Genomic DNA, 15,745 nt, shown 5'->3' with positions numbered 1-15,745 from the left:
ACTGGCTTCTGGTTTTTTGCATTTTCAAAACTTTTTTGACCATTTGTTTAATTTCTCTGTGAATGTCACATACTGTATAATATATCACATACTTTTTAATCTAGGAAATAGTGCAGCTCCCCAATGTTCATCATTTACACAATTACACTGATCGGCCCAAAAAGAGACTGACCAAGGAAATTCACAACAATGTGATACTGTATCTTATGCCCCAAAGTAAACATGAATTAGTTAGTATTACACGTTAAATCTTTTAGTTTTGTACGTTTTTCAATCCGTTTATTTCCTCAGATGCACACAAGATGTTTTTTTAGGACGCTACACCTGGCACAGATTTCCAATGTAAAACTTACATTGCTTTATTTTAAAAATGGCAAATTGATAACTCGAAAAATTACAAATCCTCCCTGTGGAAGACTGTTGTTGCACAGATTGTTTTTAATGATTCTATCCAGATTCCCAAGTTTTCAAGCTATTCTTATCTCCTGACACAATACATTTGTGTGGTCATATCCATCTTACTTAACAGCCATGGAGCTGTCTCGTAGCTATCAAGATAGCTTAACAGCACTTTGATTAAAAGACCAAGGTTAACAGGACATCTGTTGGGAAATCTGGGCAGAGATTACCCAACCTCATCTCACACAGACTCAGAGCAGCAAATGATGTAATTAAGACCCAAGTAATACTGCCTCTTGGCCTTATTCAACCTTTTGTAGTACTTTTTTGACTGGCCACTACAATTCCCACAAATTTTCACATTTTAGAATCCACCTAAAAACAGGAAAATATACAAAGTTGAATTGGTATAAAACACTTCACTTGTTGTAGAGCTGTTCTTTATGAGAACATTAGTAACACCTATTGAAGATTATTTTTTCTTTATAAGGTAAATGGACACTGACAGAGAAATGAAGATAAAGACGATAAACATCATGGCATGCAGCAATGGTCACAGATTTGAAACCAGAACATTGCAGTCATATTGTATGGCGATAATTGACATTCGTGATTCCATTATTTAGTGTTTTTACCAATTTCACCAAATTTACCCTCAGCCTGTTGACAAGTTGATATGGCATCAGCAAGGGACCAGTGGGGACTAACAGACACAGAGGTAACAGAATCAGGATGACAGACACATAGCATCATTGACCTTTGTGTCACAGCTCCTTGTATTGCAACTGCTACAGAATAAATAATGTAAAGCAAACAGTAGCCTGTAACATATGACATGTTTGAAATGGGATGTTGTCTCAGACGTGCTCTTTCGTGCTCTAGGGGCTTACAGGGTTTTATCAAATGTGCAACATGAAAGGTGCGATTTGCAACATGAGATACATAATCTCCTGTTAATTTTGACGCATTTAATGAAGTAAATTAAAACATGGTACATTTGCAAGCCTCTAAAGAGCTCATTCATTTTCTACTATTTGCAAGCCCACAATTCAACAATAAAATATGTTACTGTTGTTTTATTTACTATGTAAAACACATTTTATTGCTCCAAGATAAATTAAAACAAGGAGCTTGTATAGCAAGCACACAATAGATTTATAAATAGAAAACAAAAGAAATAAAATGGCGCGGGATGCACTACTCTCAGACACTATGTCAAAATGTTAATTTTTTTATGCTGTATTCAAATTGTTGTATCAAAACAAAACCTGAGGGTAGTGGCCGGATTGGTTCAGTGGGTAGAGCAGGCACACACATACTGAGAGGTTTATACCTCGACGCAGTGGTCCAGGGTTTGAAGCCAACCTGTGACAATTGCCTGCACGTCTTCCCTTTCTCTCTCACCTTGCTGCCCCATCAAATAAGCCCAACATATAATCTTTAAAAAAACAACTGAGGACTTTCAATAAATGAATTCATCTTACAAAGCAAAATACTTTGTCGTCTAAGGTAGCTGCTCTGGACTGACTTCTCACTGATGATCAACAGCTGAGCACCTCAGACCCTCTGCACCTCAAGGCAGCTCTCAAATGACTCTCATTTCCCTGATCTGCTGCTTTGCCACGCTCTAAGGCCTCCCAGCCTCCCAACCCACTGTGCCAACAGTCTGTGTTTACAGAAATCTTTTCTAGCTCAGCGCATGGATAAAAAAAACTCTGGATGCGAGACAGATTCCTAGATGATCCATTTTAATTTACTGTCTAGCTATGTCACTGAAATATATTAGATATTAATAAATGGGGTTATGAAATGAAATGCATTACATTTAGGCACCAGTATTGTGCATCCACCAGACCCACCAGAAATCGCTGCAAAGACCCAACGCAGTATGAGACAAAATGAATGTATGTGTGTGACTGTCTCAATCTGCCCTTTTCGAGAGAACTTCAATCACTCAATTTCTCTGAGCAGTATGCTTCCAATCCCAGCAAACAGCTGGCCGGGCATTGGGAACACACGAGGATTAGGGGGTTGATTTAGTTAAAGGCTCAATCCAGAATCAGACCATAGCACCACTTATGATGCCAAGATCACCTCTCTGCTGGATTTGTTTATGATATTTTCATTTCATTTCATGTATAGCCGCAAAACATGAAATCAATTTCCCAGTTTTGTTGGCAATTTGTTTGTTTTTCAATATTGTAAACTGAGCAATGATCTCTTTTTGAAGTCACACAAAATACCATTTATCTATCTATCTATCTATCTATCTATCTATCTATCTATCTATCTATAAATATATTTAGAACATATGAAGTAAAATACTGTTGGTTGTAAGAAACATCGTGCATCATTTTATTATTATACACTTGCTTTAACTCATTTTGTACAGTTTTATTTTCATTTGCGGTGTTTTTTAACTAATGCTGGATTAAAGTAATCTCTAGTTGTGGATATTTCACATCTTGCTCGGTCTCCGGTGTCATTATAAACTCAGTTGGTAAATATGCTTTCTCTCTGCCACAGGAATACAAGGTATGCAGCTGCTTGTGACAACATGGGTGTGTTTAGAAAGTGCAAATGCGTGTCGACGTGCTTTGATACCATGCATGATACAGGAATCTGTGAACTAAAGTAGATTTCCCAGTGGCCATCAGCTCTCATTGGTTAGCACAAGGGACTGATTTGCATATGGTGGGAGTGTCCTGAGCCAGCACTGGGATGAATGACTTGTTCAAGTCAGATAGTAATAAGGCATAGCACTCAGCAGACGCCTGCGCTGCTCATCGCTCAAAATGTCTAGGTTACTTAACCTGTCACTCTTCCTGCCATAAGTGGAAAGTGCTGGACTAGGACATAAACATGTTCAACAGCAGACACCCCAGCCTTAGCAAAAGAGGAGGAATATGGGTAAGTTTTAAGCTGATTAACTTTACAGACAGAATTCTGTAACACACAATTACATTGTATGATACTATGAATACTATTTTACATTATATAGGCAGAGACATGATTACCCCCTCTTCCTCTATACTATACTATACTGCTTTTTATTCCTATGTCCTCTTTTATGGCTTAAACCTGTGCAAACAAACCTTAAACTCTCGGCAAATCTAATTCCATGGATTGATTGACTTAAATGATTATCATAATGCGAGTTAAGTGAAACGATAACATTTCAAATCATTGTTGCAGGTGGCCAGAGAGCTCTGCAAGTGATAACATAGCTTAATACTAATGTTCACACCAAATAATAATAATTCAGGAATACCTCATTTTTCGAATATTCTATTTTGCAACTCTTTTATTAAACTGTATTGTCTTTCAACATCTTGTATTACAGGGACTGTGCATCCTCTTGCTTTACACAAGCCCTCTTTCCTGTTTTGCAAATTTCAGCAAAGCAAAAGAGCTGATCTATAAGATAAAGGAGGGATTACCCAGGGGGACCTTCATAGGGGCCATTGGAGTAGACTTAAATTTGGATTTTACTGTGGAGCCCCCCTTTTTATTCAATCTTCCACAAAAGAAGGTCAGTGGACAGTATGTGAGCCTAAACAATACCACCGGGGAATTTTACACATCTGCTATAGAAATTGACAGGGAGACCCTCTGTCCTGATAACTCGGAAGGCCATGGATGTGTTCTCTCACTGGATGTGTTTGTGTTGCCTCAACAGTACTTTCAGCTCGTGAAAGTTAAGATCTTTATTGAGGATGTGAATGACAACAGGCCAAAGTTTCCTGTGGATGAGATCTGTATGTCTGTTCCGGAAAACACACCTATCAATGCTCGTTATGCGGTGGAGCAGTCAGCAGTTGACCCAGACCTGGGTCTTCACGGTGTACAGACCTACTGGCTTGTTAATGACTTTGGCATGTTCACACTGGATGTTGAGGAGAATGAAGGGGGTGAGCTGACACCCTTCCTCATTGTGACAGACGCTTTGGACAGAGAGACTCAGGCTGAATACATTACAGATATCATTGCAGAAGATGGAGGGACCCCTCCTCTACTCGGAGCGGCTACTTTAAAAATTGTCATCACAGATGTGAACGATAACTGCCCCCAATTCACAGAGTCACACATTAATGTCACTCTGCATGGAAATACCACAAAAGGGGCACATTTGGCACGTATGCATGCTTTTGACCATGACCTTGATGCTAATGCTCAGATCAGCTATGCTTACAGTGAACGTGTGCCAAGGGACACCAGGAGCTTGTTCCATTTGGACAGAATCACAGGGGTGATCAAGCTAGCAGGGAAAATAGACACTGGCACAGCCACGTTTTACAAACTCACCATTCTGGCCAATGGACCCGGTTGTATCCCTGCAGTTGCCACGGTTTCTGTCCATATCACCAAAATTGTTAAAGGACCCCCTGCTCTCATACCCCGATACATTGCACTAGAAAAGGATGGGGTGGTGACAATAAAGGAATCAGAGCCAGCGTTTTCTCCAATTGCTTTTTTTACTGTCAAAAACATTGATATAAACCATAGGGTGGATTGTCATTTGGAAGGGACTGGCCCATTCAGGCTTGGCCCCTATCAGCTGTTCAAGAATGAATACCTGCTGGAGACTACAGAGCCCTTGGACTATGAAAAGATACAAGAGTATGAACTAATTGTGGTTGCTAAGAATGCTCTAGAGCTTGTCATCAAGACCTTCCTCAAGGTGCAGGTATTGGATGAGAATGATAATGCACCAGTGTTTCAGCAGTCTTTGGTGGAAATATCTGTGGAGGAGAACAATCCGCCAAATACCTTTCTGACCCAGGTGCAAGCCACAGACCAGGACAGCGAAAGCAGAGGGGAAGTCATCTACTTACTTGGAGGTGACGCCCCTGGGATCTTTGTTGTGGATCGTTTGACAGGTGTCCTGACTGTGACCACATCGCTGGACCGTGAAGAGAAAGACACATACCGGTTCATAGTGAGAGCAGTGGACCAGGGGACACCCAGGAGGGAGTCGATTGCAACTGTAGTGGTGAGCGTGCAAGACCGCAATGACAACAGTCCGCGCTTCATTAATAAGGACTTCACGTTCTTTGTGCCAGAGAACTTCCCAGGGTATGGTGAAATTGGGGTCCTCTCTGTGACAGATGCTGATGCTGGGGAAAATGGTTGGGTGGCCCTTTCTATTCTCAACGGCAGCGACATCTTTATGATAGATACAGGCCGAGGGGCGCTGAGGGCCAAGACATCACTGGACCGTGAGCAACAAGGGACATACCAGCTGTGGATTGAGGCCGTCGACGGTGGAGAGCCTGCACTTTCCTGTGTGACTATGGTGACTGTGCTGTTGTTGGATGTCAATGACAACCCGCCTATTGTCCTCTTCCCCCAATCCAATCAGTCCTACATGCTGGTACTACCCAATACACTACCAGGAACATCAATAACAGAGGTCTACGCTGTGGATAAGGATACAGGCATGAATGCTGTAATAGCCTACAGCATTGTTAAGAGGAAAGGTGGTGAGCAAGGGTCATTTGCCATTGACCCAGAAACGGGAAACATCACATTAAAGAGGGAGCTCAGCAACCGGGGGCTCTATAGCCTTCTGGTGAAGGTCAGTGATCATGGTCAGCCTGAACCACTTTACTCAACAGTCATGGTCAACTTCTTTGTCAATGAAACAGTAAGCAACGAGAGTTACATCCAGAGTCTGCTGACCAGAGAGGCTGAAATCGAGGTAGAGGAGAGACCCTGGTACAAAGGCCACATGACAGAGGGGCCTGAGAGGTATGAGTTGTTCCCCTGTCAGCCTGTCCTCATCGCTCTTTCAGTGACATGTCTGGGGCTGTTCTTCTCAGTTGTTACACTGACATCTTACATATGCTGCAAGAGATTTAAAAACCAGCGGAAAAAAAGATCAGAAGTGGAGATACCGTTAAAAATGAAGAATGACTCAATGCAGGTTGTGAACAGAAAGCTCAGGCAGATCTCAAACATCTGATATTCAGTTGTTAACACATCCAAAATAACCACTGTTTACATGAATGTTTACAAAAACTCACTGTGAGAAGTGTAGTTCTTACATGAAGTTGCTCTATTTGCTTTTATCATATTAGTTTTATTACTGCAATGTGATTTAAATTATATGCCATGAGGTTCTGTCATTAAAAAGGCATCACAGTTCCTTTCTACCTTTCATCCAAACTTTTAATAACATCTATCAACCATGAAAATTGTCCAGAGGTGATGTGTCAAAGAACCAAATTAAGAAATAAATTAGTAGTGGCGTCAAAGTAATAACAGCTTTATTACAAAGTCATAAGAGCAACTCAATGAAGATTAATCTATCAATGGTCCTCTGTAAATACTGTACAAAATGGTTTACAACTTTATATAAAACATTGCATGAAAAGACACTTAAACCACAAGAAATGTTTCTTTCTTCAGTAATGTTTCAGAATGTTTCTCTTAATGTTTCTCTTTACACTCCCTATCACAATTACGTACACTTAAGTGATTATACTTGAAAGTTGGATACATCTGGAATCTAAATAGTTTTATTTTTTTAAGTAACCATACATTTAAAAAACTGATTGATGCAGAAAAGGCTTATCAAAATGTATTACTTTATTTAAGGCACTGTACTTACACCCTATATATTTGACAAAAAAAGAATTCCCACTCAATAGTTTCTCCAAAGATTTCAATCATGTCTCAAAGTCTCACAGGTCAGTTGTAATGGAGTGATATGCCTTCCATGACATGTACAATGACATATAGAGATATAGAGTGTTATACCATTATATCATTATACCATCACACGGTAGGTAAAGTTGGAAGTTGCAGAAAAAAAAAATGTGTGGACCTTGTCAGATTATATGATGTCTGAGAGCTATGATTAGTAAGCAGATACCCTACTTTCTGTGAAGGCTCACAGTAGTTACTGATCACACGTGCAAAACCTTTAAAGGCCATCTTGGAATAGCAAAGAGTCACGTATTTTTGATCACACTGAACAATTTGAATTGTATCCACACTTCTCTGTCATAAAAGTGCTTCAAGTTGCATACATCACCTTCCTTTATACAATCATGCAATTCTTAATGTGTCTGTGAAAACATGCTAAGTGTTTGTGAAAGAAAATCAAAGTAACTATTAAAGATGCTTTATTTTTTTATGATACACTGGATTTCTTTCTGTATTTACATAACCTGCAATTACTGTACCCACATATTTTCATTGTGTGCATATACCAATTCTTTGTGATATTTAGTAAGGTTTAAAGGCACACTTCAGTCAATCCATCTATCATCTGTTATTCAGTGCTAACACTGGACAACAGCTCATTTGATGTGTGTGTGTGTGTGTGTGTGTGTGTGTGTGTGTGTGTGTGTGTGTGTGTGTGTGTGTGTGTGTGTGTGTTCAAAGCAATACAGATTGGATAACATCACACAAAACTTAAAACAATCAGTGTAGTGTAAGGATAATGAAGTTTTTCATTAGTCAAATCAAGTCACGTTTTGATTGCATCCCGTTAACTTGGTGTACTGTACATCTACTGCAATGTACCTCAGCGCAAGATGAAACCTTTAAAGATCAAAAGCCTGAAAGCCTGTGTCGTTGCTGTCATCATCTGCTTAGGTCAGAGCTGGTGAGGTAACAGCCAGTGTCACACTAACAATGTGCTGACTTGTAATTACAGAAGCTTCTGTCTGGAACATTTTAGGATCAAATCAATTTAGTCCAAGCAACATTTCTCTCCTTTCTTGAGTGGTATTAGGAAGCACTGTACTAATAGTACAACCACAGCTTTTGTGAAATATCCCCCGAAAATTGTTAAAGGGGTTGATGAACCACAGAGCTTGTGTTCCTTTGTGTTTGCTATGAAAGTTGTGTAGACAGAGAGGCTTAAGGACTTTTTGTATTCGTACTTATTACGTACTATGCACACTCCCAAGTGAGGAACTCAGTGGCATTGTGTGTCCTTTTGAACCTGTTTAGGTTTGGCTTTTACAAAACAGGAAATATGCAAACAAACCTGCTGAGAATGTATTCACACATGCAGCTTCTCAAGTTCTAACCATCCTTTCAGGATGAAGGCACGCCATGTAAGAAGAGTGCTGGCATGCCACTAAAATAATGCAGAATCCATGAGATGAAATGCATTTCATCTGCCTTATGTAATAGAGCAAGTGTAACTGGCTGGTGTTGTTGATTTGCGATGGCTTACACAGGTAGCTTGAAGACCAATGGCCACATGGTTAATGTCTTGAACAGGTTAAAAATACATGTCTGTAAAGTTAATTGAGATCAGTAGAACAAACCATGCAAGCATGTTCATACCCACCAAGAGCCAGAGAGAAAGAAAGAGAGGGATGCATTTACTGCCTTCAAGGCAGTGAGCAGAAACAAGTTCAATATGTTAGTAAAGTGTCCCTGACTAAAGGAATTTGAAACAAAATTTTTCTGAAGATTTGCCCACATGTAGCAGCTTAATTCAGACAAGCAGACGATCTGTGTGGATTGCGTTTCCAAAGATCAAGGAATGTTTGTGAAAATGCCTTCACTGTGCTGCAAAGTATCCAGAAAACTTGATATAAAACATGGCACACAAGCATTATATATTTTTTTGCTTTTGTGGGAACAGGTTGCTGCATCCTTGGCATGCCAGGTGGTATGTCATGATCAAACCACCCCATTTACCAAGCAAAATCCATACTGAATATACACCTTGGTGGTGCGTTCCATATCTGCCTACAATAAGTAAGTCAGCTGCCAAGTGACAGATCTAAGATGGTTTCTGCACAACTTTAAAGTTATTTCTTACACTGAGCAAACAATTACACCATATGATTAATTGCAGCAATAGAAATGGAGGTTCAATTTGACTGTATAACCTTTCTCATTCACCGATTCCGACTCCTTCAATTAGTCATTTCCCTCAGCATGTTGGGACTGGAAAAACAGTCACACTATCCTTTAGCCTATGGCTTAAACACAGCTGTTCTGATGATAGAGTATGCTCCTGTGTGCAATAACAAACTGTTTCTGGTTAATAAATGTAAGGGTTTGATCGTAACATGGTATTCGTGCTTTTAGTAGTCATTTGAGCCCTTCTTTTTTTTGTTGGCTACAAATTTAAGTAGCCACAATTATGGTTACAGTTTTAAACAGTCTGTGTATTTTTATACAAATTGGATTGTCGAATTACAATAATACTTTCTGTTCCTATACTTGTTCTGTTTTGATGCTCTTCGTTACTACATGCTGAAAAATACCCAATAATCAACTGCTTTTGATAAGACAAAAAGTAGATAGATAGATGGATAGATAGATACTTCATTCATCCCAAAGGAAAAAAGTTATAAAAGACTAAAAATACACACAACAGACGGAGCTACTGAAAAAAGTTATCTCAAGTCTACAGTCAGCTAGCGGTGCAGTGACACGGTAGGCCCAGTGGTTAAACTGGCTTTTGTAGAGAGGGTGAGCCCTTAGTTACAGTGAATGGTCATCAATCAAAATTGCATTGTAAAATGACTTAATGTGTTTTTACACCAAAGGAGTTATTTTAAAAGTATTAATGTGTAGGGTTGATTAGTTTTCCAAAAAAAGAGAGTAATTCCCTTACTTTATTGTTATTGTTTACCTGAAGGTCAATGTTAACAGGCAGGTAACAGATTTTACCCTTGGAAAATGTATGAAATTAAACATGTTTGAAAATATTGATTGGCAAATATGTAAACATATTTTTAAACAAGAAAATTATGTTGACTCATGAGATTCAGGGACAATTTCTATATCATTGTGACTTATTATGTGGGGGGTCTGGGGGTCCACCCCCAGAATTTGTTCAGCATTAAACACTTCATTTCCTGCATTTTGGTGAATTTTCATGCACCTATTTCTTTCTATTGTATTTCTATTTCTCTGTATTTTTCTGAATCAATATGCCTGAAATATCTTTATGTAAAGGGAAACATTTCAATCCAAGTATAAAAACATGATGGAATACAATGCAATAAGGCTCTTAGGCAATCTGGATTGCTTTGTGTTTATTCCCCTTTAGATTGACTTTTCTAATTATATCTGAGTCGGCACACGTGTAGCTCAGGCGTCATTTAGTTTTCCCCGTTTGGGTCTCTGGTCTCTGACTGAGACAAAGTTTAGGGACGTGGCTGTACGCTGCTCTACATCGGAGGTGGAAAACCAAAACTACGACAGAAATACACTGAGCTTAAACGCGACACATCTGCCACAGCATGTCGACAACAGAGCTTATCCATAAACCTGAAGCTGCATTGCTTTTAACAGCAAGACTGGACACCAAGCGACATACAGTTTAATTTTTGTCAGTCAACTTTTCAAAATACATTTGGGGCTACACTCAGAACATTCTTGGCTGAAGCCCCGGCAAAATGTTTGGTTAGAGTAACAAGCAAGTATGTTGACCATGCTTACCATCTTAGTTTAGCATGTTAGCATCATGAAATTTTCCACTCAGCACTAAACACAAAGTAGACCTACAGCTGAGAATGATGGGAATATCATGCAACTTTTCAAGCGATTCCACTCTTGCAGACAAATTTCCAATATCGATATTGAGTCATGAGAGTCTTGCTAAAGTTAGGGTGCGTTCCAGTCGTCTCAATCGCTTGGTGTAAGGTGGTCATAAAACTCAGTATGAGGCAGTCTTTTTCCCGTCTTGACGTTCCGACATAATCAAATATGTTTAATGTTATTGTGAGTTTTAAGTCTTGGTAATGAAGGTAAATCACGTGAACATTATCAACAACCAATGGATGCACGCTCTCCAGCACCAAATAGAAAACAGCAAACCGGCTAGAGCCAGGGTATTTTATGGTTATTTTACCGGTGGACAAATGAGGACCTCTGGGTACTGCTGCCACTCTTCTGCATGTACGACATGTAACAACTTTACCTTATGCTAGCAGTAGCTAGATAGCTTGGTTACTTTTTCAAACAAATCTAGCTGTAGTCTTGCAAATTTGGACCATCCAAGATCTCCAGTCTTTACATGCTATGACAGATAGTCTTTAGATGTGAGACGTGTCAGAGTTTAGTCTTTTCAAAGTCTTTTTTAGAGACTTCTAGTGTGGTAGGCTGAAGGCAAAGTAAAATGGTCTTAAGCCTAGACTTAATGAATGTTCTGTACCAAATTGTATGGTAATCCATTCAATAGTTGAAGTCGCAGTTGGAACACTGTTCCAACTGCTGTAAAATACAGATTTTAATGACTGCTGAAATACAAATTTACGGCTTGTGTCAGCGGTCTAAGCAATTTGTTCTGCAGTCAGTAAATCAAGATCCTATCAAATATCAATCTGATCTATACATTCCTCTATCCGACTTGATCCTCCAAATGTCCTTTCACCCCAACGCTTATTGTTTTAAACCTTCAATTGTGTCATTTAGATCTCTGTTTCATCACATGAATCCTGCTGTGAGTTACACATGGTTAGAAACAGCTGGAAAGGGAATCAACCAGACTGAGACACTCCACAGCTTTTCTACATGGCTGATAACCTCCTGTTACAGTAATCCTGCCGACAGCCAGTCCAGCATCTTCAGATCAGGGCAAAATGGACTGTGGGGAGGTGACTCGGCTTAAATCTGGGTCTTGAACTCCTCGTTCCCCATTAATGTTCTGTACTTATACTGTATGCAGGTGTGGAGGTAAAGTGGAGGTGTTAAGACAAGTAGACATAATACATAGTGGGCTGCGCTGATGTCTTGGTAGCTCCAGACCGTTTTCCTTCTTAAAAACATAAAATAGCTGAGCGCTCTCTCTCTCTCTCTCTCTCTCTCTCTCTCTCTCTCTCTCTCTCCAGGTAAGTCTATCTGAAATTACATTAAATTCTTAATGGTGTAGACAGCAAGTAATTACCATCAGTCACAGCCCGATCCCATTTCCAGATTGGCTTTATTGTAATGTCCAAGCCTTGAAATCAAACAAATAAAGACACAATGAGAGGCTCAGGTTGGGTTACACAGGTCTGCTGAATAGGAGAGGCTACATTTCCCAAGTTATGACATCAAATACGACCCCCCTTCACGCACACACTTTGTTCGCCATCTTCAATAATGCAGCTCCATATTCTCCCACTGAAAATCACTTCCTTTGATCTGAAACATCTTTCATTTGCTATGATGCAACAAAATTTAATCCAATCACACTCTTTTGATGCTGCTGTGGATTACGTTACTAATTTCCTTTATTCTTCCAGCCCTATTTTTCTCTCAGTTTCATCCAGTTTCATCTAAGCAAAACAGAGTGGGGCTTCTAGGGAATTAGCTTTATTTTTTCCCACAACTGCCAACAATTTAATAGTATCCGGTTCTACCACTGTATTTATCTCTCCACCCCAACCCTAAGGCAATACATTTGGACAATGTTGTTTTAACAATTTCTGTTCCCACAGTGAATATGATTCAGTATTATTATTTATAAATTTCAATGAACTATTTCAACTTTGGACATTAATAAAAAAGAAACAAAAAATTTGGGATGGATGCATCACAGTTACTTTTACTACACTAATATAATATATTAATAGCACAAGTATAAACTTGTAGAGATTGGACTTGGGTTTTGGTAACTGCTCATTTGTTCACTAGGTAATGAAATATTCCCCAGAATGTACTAAGTGCCGACAATCTTCACTATACAGCAGCTGGCTGGTAAACAGCCAATTCATTCAAAGGCCCCATCTCCATCCTCCTGCACCAGAGTGCCTGTGAGGAATGTGCTTTGCTTTGCATTAATTAATGATGATTTTAATCTTAATTATGGAGCAACTTCAGCATCCATGAGACAGGGCCTCACAATGTTAGGCAGGCCAGTCATGGAGATAGCCTATCTGGTTTTAAAGCACACAATATAATTTTTGAACATTAACAACCTGTACAGTGTGAGAAGGAAGTTGAGCTAGTCTATGTTTTCTGATTGTGGATTTAGGTGTCACAGGTGGCATTGACTACATCAGCTTCGCCCTTAACTTAATAGCAACAGCTCTTAGGGGGCAAAGCCTATACGAAATAGAATGATAGTTACGTATTGTAACTCTAGATTCTACGAGTATAGGCATGGCCCTCCAAGATCCAGGCCACCTGCTTCAGTAACAGAAAAATGCTAATATTGGGAGCAGATCTCTGGTCTGCAGCTGTAATATACAGTAACTGCTTACATAAGAGAGGCCCGTGCAGGGCACAAAGGTGCAAAAGAAATCTTCATGAATGTGCATGCACGAGGGATAAAACAAATAGCAACAGCTCTTAGAGGGCAATGCCTATACTCATAGAATCTGGAGTTACAATACGTAATTAGCGTTATAGTGCTTGCCTAGCTGCTAGCATGGCTCGCCCTTATACTCTGCTACTGACTGGCTTGTAGTGCTGACCTAGCTACTGCGCATGTGCGACTCCCAGCAAAGATGGAATAGAAGTGTGATGCCTCACTCTGTAGCTAATACAGAGAGCTCAACACACAGGGTGAAAAGAGGATCTGCAACAAAAATACAGTGTTTTTTAAAACTGAAACAATGTAAACCAATTGTGATGTAACCTCTAAATACAATTATGAACCTGAAAATGTGCATAACATTAGCATTTTAAGAATTCAACGGCTGCATTAGACTACATTTATGGGAATTGTTATCATTCCACATTCTTCATCAGGTTTTACAAAATGTTCATTTGTTGTGACAAATTTTCCTTGTGTTAATTTCCCCAGCAAACACAATGGTTTGTTTTCAAATACAATGGTCTTTTGGAAAATATCTTCAATTTTAAATACTAAATAAGATAATACAAGCTAGCTTTAATGTCTCGACAGTTACTACGTATATCTTTTCACTCTCTATAATATTTTAATTCAATGCTGTAGGAAATATCATCAGTAACTGTTGATTGCTTCCTTGTTTTAAACAGTGCTGAAATGTTTTTCTTTTTCAGTCATGGAATGCTGCAAATATGGAGTTCTGATCTTCCCTTGCCCTTTTATTGGTTGGTGTGTTATTTGCTAAATTAGCTAGACAAAGTTGAAAAAGCAATTTGTTGACCTTTGTGTAGTGGTGAAAAATAGAATGAATTTATTTTTAATTGTTTATTGTTTGTGTTCTAACTCTGCTGTCATTTCATACCGTGCCACTCCCATCTGTGTGCCCTCCCATCAGAAGATTCCCTTCACGTGTTCATCCTACCCACTAACCTGTTCTCCATTCCCTCATTAGCTCCCTTGTATATTTACAAGTTACTTCTGCTTGCCCTTTGACAGATTGTCTTTGAGCTTTCCAGGGTTAAGGTGTTAAAATAAAAAAATAAAAAATAAGGTTAAACCTTTTTATTGACCCAGTTTATGTATTTTGGATTGGTCCGTAGCCTGACCCCGTTTCCTGTCTGGATTTTTGCATCCTTGTTAAGTACTTTTCCTTCTACCTCTGCTTCCTGGGTCATGCTCTTGGGTTCTTTTGTCTCTGAATTGTGACAGTTCTTAACCCCAATGAAACTAATTGAAATGTCAGTCAACCAGCATATTCCTTTGAGCAATGACGTTCACTTAAACACTGGCAGTACAGCATACCCACGTACATGGTTATTTTGAAAAACTGAGCTATTTCCCTTCGTTTGTGTCCTTTGTTTAAATGGAGAATTCGCCTCTGAAAACGAGTCTTTCTGAAAACGAGTCTTTCTGAAAACAAGTCTTTCTGAAAACGAGTTTTTCTAAAAACTCCGGCCAGAGTGTAGATTTTGGAAATCTTTGTTTCTTCGCATGTAAACTGAGACAAACGGAGGTTTAAGCAGCCGAGGAAGAGAAGAGCGAGGAAGTGATTGCTATCTTCAGGATTTTTAATTAGCTAATGTGGGCTTGAGCTTCTCGTTACACTGCCACCTACAGGTTTTATTTTTATTTTTATTTATTTAAAATAGGTTTGGCATGCTCTTGACGGCATTGGCAGCATATACGGGTATGTGTAACCAAACACTTCTCTAAAAACTAACTGTGAAAACAAAGGTTGAAATGTCCGTTCATGAAAATAGCCAGCCATGTATAACTGTAGCCTTACACCAACTATATTTAACTGGTTTGCTGCCAAAATAATGAACTTTATGCATGCTTGTGTTTAATTGGAGTGGAAAGTAGAATTCTTAAAGGGAACTAATGAGTAAGAGAACTTTCAATAAAATTAAATTCTCTGGCTAGTTGACTGCAAGGCCAGTTGGAATATAAGTATTTGTGTTTTCAAAGAGTGCCTGGATCTGACTCCCCCTCCACTTGCTTTTCTTTACTCAACCAACTACTCGGTTGGAGTTACAGGCTGATACAGAACCGAGCTGCATGGACCTTCAAAGAAACAGCAGA

General features: G+C 39.2%; 1 protein-coding gene and 1 long non-coding RNA gene across 2 annotated transcripts; both read left to right on the top strand.

Moving 5' to 3' along the window:
• Nucleotides 1-1,105: 1,105 nt before the first annotated feature.
• On the top strand, nucleotides 1,106-15,215 carry LOC116691814 (uncharacterized). Its single transcript, XR_004332556.1, has 3 exons — nucleotides 1,106-1,117; nucleotides 15,033-15,051; nucleotides 15,101-15,215. It is a non-coding gene; the product is annotated as an uncharacterized LOC116691814 (long non-coding RNA).
• On the top strand, nucleotides 3,152-7,545 carry pcdh20 (protocadherin 20). Its single transcript, XM_032519719.1, has 2 exons — nucleotides 3,152-3,309; nucleotides 3,743-7,545. The coding sequence occupies exons 1-2, from the start codon at nucleotides 3,262-3,264 to the stop codon at nucleotides 6,362-6,364; spliced, it is 2,670 nt and encodes an 889-aa protein (XP_032375610.1). The 5' UTR covers nucleotides 3,152-3,261; the 3' UTR covers nucleotides 6,365-7,545.
• Nucleotides 15,216-15,745: the final 530 nt, after the last annotated feature.

Source organism: Etheostoma spectabile, chromosome 1 (genome assembly GCF_008692095.1).
Source record: "Etheostoma spectabile isolate EspeVRDwgs_2016 chromosome 1, UIUC_Espe_1.0, whole genome shotgun sequence".
Lineage (NCBI taxonomy): Eukaryota > Metazoa > Chordata > Actinopteri > Perciformes > Percidae > Etheostoma > Etheostoma spectabile.
Note: the sequence above shows the minus strand (reverse complement) of the source record. Positions and strands in the feature narration are given on the sequence as shown.

Coding starts and splice junctions, on each gene's coding strand:
- pcdh20 (XM_032519719.1), top strand. CDS start 3,262: ATGTTCAACAGCAGACACCCCAGCCTTAGCAAAAGAGGAGGAATATGG. Junction 3,310..3,742: donor GCAAAAGAGGAGGAATATGG/GTAAGTTTTAAG, acceptor CTTGTATTACAG/GGACTGTGCATCCTCTTGCT.